Source organism: Pan paniscus, chromosome 4 (assembly GCF_029289425.2).
Source record: "Pan paniscus chromosome 4, NHGRI_mPanPan1-v2.0_pri, whole genome shotgun sequence".
Taxonomy (NCBI): domain Eukaryota; kingdom Metazoa; phylum Chordata; class Mammalia; order Primates; family Hominidae; genus Pan; species Pan paniscus.
This window is the reverse complement of record NC_073253.2, coordinates 143,542,125-143,548,103: the sequence shown is the minus strand read 5'-3', so window position 1 is coordinate 143,548,103 and position 5,979 is coordinate 143,542,125. Positions and strand designations below refer to the sequence as shown.

At 38.6% G+C, this 5,979-nt stretch overlaps 1 protein-coding gene across 1 annotated transcript; it reads right to left on the bottom strand.

Moving 5' to 3' along the window:
* Nucleotides 1-1,135: 1,135 nt before the first annotated feature.
* Nucleotides 1,136-4,632, bottom strand: SPINK7 (serine peptidase inhibitor Kazal type 7). Its single transcript, XM_003829059.5, has 4 exons — nt 4,511-4,632; nt 3,656-3,681; nt 2,831-2,955; nt 1,136-1,416 (listed from the first exon to the last, which is right to left on the bottom strand). Exons 1-4 carry the CDS (start codon nt 4,569-4,571, stop codon nt 1,371-1,373), a joined length of 258 nt encoding a protein of 85 aa, XP_003829107.1. The 5' UTR covers nt 4,572-4,632; the 3' UTR covers nt 1,136-1,370.
* Between the last annotated feature and the right edge of the window lie 1,347 nt (nt 4,633-5,979).

Sequence of the window (5,979 nt, the reverse complement as noted above, 5' to 3'; positions counted from 1 at the left end):
AACCGGGACCCTCTTGTATTGAGCTGGGTCAGACATCTATCTCTGAATTTTCTAATTCTGAATATATACCAATTAAAAAAAAATTAGATTGTTTAGGGCTTTCTTCAGTTCTATTGAATGATAATTTGTAGGGTGGAGTCCTGGCATCTTTATTTTAGTTCATTCCTCATTATTCTTATGCAGCAAGCCTGGTATTTGCAAACATGTCAGATTTTATTCTAATGATGTTTCTATATTGTAAACGTGATCCTTGGCGTATTCAGCTGCATTAATAGAAGGGAAGGTTTAGTAGAGAGGTGGTAGTTTTAATTTCTCTGTATCTGTCGGACAAAAAAAAATTTGGTGATTAGTCTATTTTTGGACAACATACCAACATATTTTAAGATGGACAATGCCTAATTGTAACAGATCCAAGGAGTATGGTCCAGGATAGAAATATTATAAGGGAAATAACACTTGAGAAAAAAGGGTTGAATTAACCAGAGATTTTTATCCTGGAGAAAATAAATTTCAATGGAGACAGAATATTCATTTTTAAATAATGAAAATTCTGTTAATTGGCAAAAAGGGTGAACTTCTTTGTTATGTAGTCTCACTGGCGCTGATGGTTGATAGCCTCATGAATGTAGTCTTCAATTCTAAACAAGTAGAACATCTCAACAATCAGATCTCTACAACAATGGACATGCTTCCTGTTGAAGCAGTGGCTTTCCCATCAGCACTCTAGAAGAGCTGGCCTATGAGAAATTGTGGTATGTTTCTGGAAAGGAATAGGAAGAAAAACTTCCCTTCCAGAAATGACTTCCTGGAACAAGAGAGGTTCTCTTTTAACGGTCTTTTAAAAAAAGAGACCAATGTAAAGCAACGGTATAGTACATAGACTTGTCGCTAGTGGATAAAGACTCCAGGAGAAGGTGTGGTGTTCACTGGCATTTGTGTGTGTGTGTATGTCTGTGTATCGTGTGTGTGTGTTTGTGTGTGTGGTGTGCATGTGTTTCTTGGAAGCTGATTGGGATTCTTTGTATAAAAGTATTTCCTAAACATCAAGACTTGTGTGTTTTTCAATTTTCTTTTATAATTGTGTTATTATATACCCCGATCTAAGAAACAAACACAAACAGAAGCAAAGATAAACTTTCTGGGAGATTATTTTTTTATTGACGTGTTAAAAAAAAAATGCTGGTCTGTCAGTGAGGCATGCATTTGTAGGGGTAGCACAGAAACTTTCTCCATTCAATCAAGATTACTCTGAATCTGGCTCTGTCCCCCACTCAGAACATCAGTAAAACTGAAAGAAACTCAGTCAGAGCCTGGGATGATGAAGATGATGATGAGAATATCATTCCTTTCTCTCTATGTCCATGGAGAATTTAGCAACTTCCATCGTGAAGAAACTGAACTCTTCCATTACTTTTCCTAAGGGAAGACACAGTTCACAAGATTCATTAGCACAAGAGGAAATTTTATGTAATGTTAGAGCTGAAAGGAACTATAGAGATTATGAGGCAGCACCTCATTTTACAGATAAGGAAACTGAGTCTCAGAAAATGAATGACCTTGCCAAAGCACATTCTGACAGAGGAAGAAGCAGAATTTCCCTAGTCCAGTGATAATTCCACCCCTCTGCTGCCTCCTCTGATTCCAGAGCCCCACTGACCACCCAGTGACTTAACACAACAAAGAAAGAGTACTCTGACAAAATTGAGAGGGCCTGTCTCTCAGCTTTTCCTGGTCAGCAAGTCCTTTGACGAAGCTGGATCCTGCATTAGTGAGGAGGACTTTCATCATGTTTCTCTCCAGTGTCCCTTGAAAACAGCTAGTTTCCTGGCCAAGGGCTAGTTTCCCAGTCTGCCTATGTTACAGAATTTTCCCTTTTGTGAAATAAAACCTCCCAAATAGGAATAAATACATAGACATGTCCTTTTGGGCTAAGGGCTTGTTGTTCTCACTTGCTAAGATAATCACAAAGATGAAAACGCAAGATCTAAGTGTCCAAAATCCAGTGGCCTAAAAGAGTTAACGATGATCACAGCGGACTTGCTATGAGACAGTTAAGTGTAATTTGCATGTCTTGTACCAAAGAAGTGACATCTGCCTAGCTACATTTCTGCAAAAACATTTTGTGGGCCAAAGAAAATACCTAAACAAAACATGTCCGTGGTATTCTTGTCCAAATACTGACGGCTTGCATCCCTTATTTTAGATAAAGGAAAAGTAATCATTTTTGTAGCCTTATTCCCCCCTTAAAGCTACAGATACTTAGAGCCTCTAGAAATTCGAAGATAAAGAACCTCTAGGGACACTTTGTCTAAGAATCAACCTGCAGTGAGAATGTTAATTATCTTAGAATCTAAGTCAGGTAGTGTAGTAGTTTTCAATTATTTTATGGGGGGTGGGGATTCAGGGCCCTTTCTTCAAACATGATATTGTATGGCACTCCACTACTTAAAATAGTCAAAGCTGAACTTTATGTTGTAAACTACCCCAAATGGTCCCTTTAACCCTAATGGTGACTCCTGACTTGCCTCTATAGAACCTCTGTGCTTTGAGGACAGCAGTTTGAGAATCCACAGTCTTACTGGATTCTCACAATTGACAGACAGGAACTGGAGGTTCTGTGATGGGATGGGACTAGTCCAAGCTGGCAGAGCAGGTGACTCTACCCTGTCTGATTGTGCAACAGTCAGTTTTCTATCCCCACCTGCTGTTCTGGGTGGGAATAATTATAAATTACAGCTTATAGAGATTTAAGCTGGATCCTGGAAAGTAGAAGCGTTTGTAGTAGAGAGCACTGACTCCAGATCTCATTTTCTTCTTATGAGGTACTCACAAGCTCTCGGTACACAAGTGACATTCATTCCCATAGGTGATGTAGTCAGAACCACAAACTGGCAGGTATGTGATGGGGCAGGGAATGGCCACCACTGGATACTTCTTGTAAATGCTGCAGTCCACCTGTGTCGTATACAAGCAAATGTCCTGTTTTCCTCCCAGACCCCAAGCTAGGCCACTATTAGATATACTACAAGGGCTGGAAGTCCCAGCTCAGATATTCAGATGTTGCTTGGCCACTTTTTTAAGTACTAGTGTTATCACTATGACAAATACTAGCACTACTAGTATTCTGTTTTTTTCTGCTACACTCAGTTAACAATTGCTGGGCATTTCTGGGCTAGGCGTTAAACTTAAATCTTACATGAATTTTCTTGTTTAATCTTCAGAACAACTAGAGTAAATTCTACTATTACCTCTCTTTACAAATGTGAAAATTAAAGCTTAGAAATAGAGATAACTTGTTGAAGATAAATGCTGGTAAGTAGTAGAGTTAGGATTTGAATCCAGAGCCTGTGCAATTTATCAGGGTACTTTTGCTCTGCCTTTTACACGTTATGCCTTTTATGAAAACATCACCAACCTCTCAGCTGGAAGGCAGTTCTCCCTTCTTTAACTCTGGCATTTTTAAAAAACATTTTTAAAATATGGTTGTTTATATGTATGTCATATTTCTTCAGTTGCCTTCTGGAGAACAGATACCATTTCTCCATGTGTGTTTGCCTCCCTCTTGAATCCCCCTAAACATAATTTATCCTACATATATGTTGACTAAATGACAGTCAATAGTTACTGACATTAAAATGTTATTCAACATACTTACTTTTTTTGGAGACAGACTAGCAGCTTCTGAAAAAGAGATACAGATGAATATGTTAAAAATAAAGCAAACTTTAAATCTCATTAATTAATATAAGTTTCATCCTATATAATTACTCTACATTTCCTTTAGCAATGAGATTCAGCACACTGTCCATCCTTATGCAAAATCCTAGTTGTTTGCTGAGGAAGTTGAATGGCCAATGGGTTAGGTTAACCCTTGGTTTAGGTAAGAGAATTATAAAATTTTCCTCTATTTATTGATCATGGAATGTTTTCTGAACCTCATAGTGTTTTTGATAATGGCCAAAGTCAAGTAGCAATAAGAAGTATTAAAATCATCACTCCTAAGAGCCTGAAGAATCATCTCTGATATCCTTTCCTTCCCAATTGACATAAAGAAATGCAATTGAATGTCTTTATGTGGTTGGAAACACTTTAATTAATTTTTCACAGTATAAAAGTCTAATTGTTGACCCTTGGCTTTTTGAGACTTGTGTTTTATTTTAATCCCCCCAAACTGATTTGGGAAGACATCCAAGTTTTTCTGTATCTTTGCACTAAGAAATGGTATATCTAATAACACTGACAACTTCCAGTGTCCATATGAACATAGAAATGGAAGACTTACAGAGAAATTAGATCATTTTTTGTTCTATGGATGCAAATAAGAATCCTTGAAAGTGAAGACATTGGACTCAAGTCTCTCAAACTCCAGATGGAACATAAGATCCTATTACAAACCAGTACACTTTAAATTCTTACAACCAGATGTTTCTGAGATGCTCACATCGCAGGAGGGATTATTTATGAAAACAATCTTAATGGCTATATAGGGCACTGTCTGACCTTAACTTACCTGAGCTGCTACAGAAATAGACCACTGTACAGAGCAGAAGGAGACCCCCAGTGATCTTCATGCTGGAAATGGCTGTGGTGTAGAAGCTGCTCTGAGATTGTCACTACAGCTGCATCGACCATATCCCAGGTAAGGGGTCATGTTTATATATATGCAAGGCTTGGTTTCTCCACCTTTCCTGTGAGGTCATCCAGAGGATCTCAAAGCACGGTGCCACACCCTGGGCTGTGTTACAGTCCTTGTTACTGAACTGCCACTTCTTATCTGACCAATGATTTGATTATTTGAGGTAAGAAGTATTTTCTATCTTCCCCAAAGGTGGGACTGTTAAGAATTCTAAACTTCATGAACTAGAAGAGACTAAGTATGAGCTTCTTGACTTAGTTATGAAATAAGTGAAAATCTCAAACCTCCTTTATTTTACAAAACTGGAATCTATTAAACCCAGATTAGACTGATTACACCTAGGTTTATATCTTGGCACCTGGGGAAATATTGTTTATTTTTAGGCAATGAACCAATGAAGCAAACTGGGACCTAATGGAAGGAACACTGACATTAGCATTTATGAGGTATGGAGAAAAGCACTAACATAATACTTCTGTTATTTTCTACCTGTATAATCTTGGATAAGTCGTTATATGCTGTGAGCCTTTATCAATCCAAAAGGCTTGGTTATGTCGTGATAACATGTAACCACAAGATTTCTGTGAATTAAAACAAAACTTTGTTTCTTACTCAAGCTACACTTGTATGGTAGTCAGCTGTTCATGCTACATTGCCTTCACTGTGGATGCCAAGTGGGCAGAGTCATCACTATTTGGAACACTGTAGTCAAGGTGAAGTGAAGTTGAGTTAGTTCTCAAGGAGTTCTCATTTTAGCAATTAAAACTTCCAGCCCAGAGCAATACTGCTGTCACTTCCCCTCATGGTCTCGTGGCCATCACATGCTTTGTTATGTATGGAGTGAGTGCAATCAATCTGATGTGGTTTAGCTGTGTCTCCACCCAAATCCCATCTTGAATTGTAGCTCCCATAATTCCCATATGTTGTGGGAGGGACCTGGTGGGAGATAATTGAATCATGGAGGCAGTTTCCCCCATACTGTTCTCATGGAAGTGAATAAGTCTCACAAGATCTGATGGTTTTATTAGGGGTTTCCCCTTGCACTTGGCTCTCATTCTCTCTTGCCTGCTGCCATGTAAGACATGCCATTCACTTTCTGCCATGATTGTGAGGCCTCTTCAGCCATGTGGAACTGTGAGCCCATTAAACTTCTTTTTCTTTATAAATTACCCAATCTTGGGTATGTCTTTATCAGCAGCTTGAAAACAGATTAATACACAGTCTTACCTTGTCCTGTCCTGTTCCCTGACCTGAAGGTTGGATGAAGAACTAGAATAGTTGGCAAACAACAGAGACTGAGTTTCATCCCAGTCCAATAGGGCCTGTTGTTAGCCACAATAGAG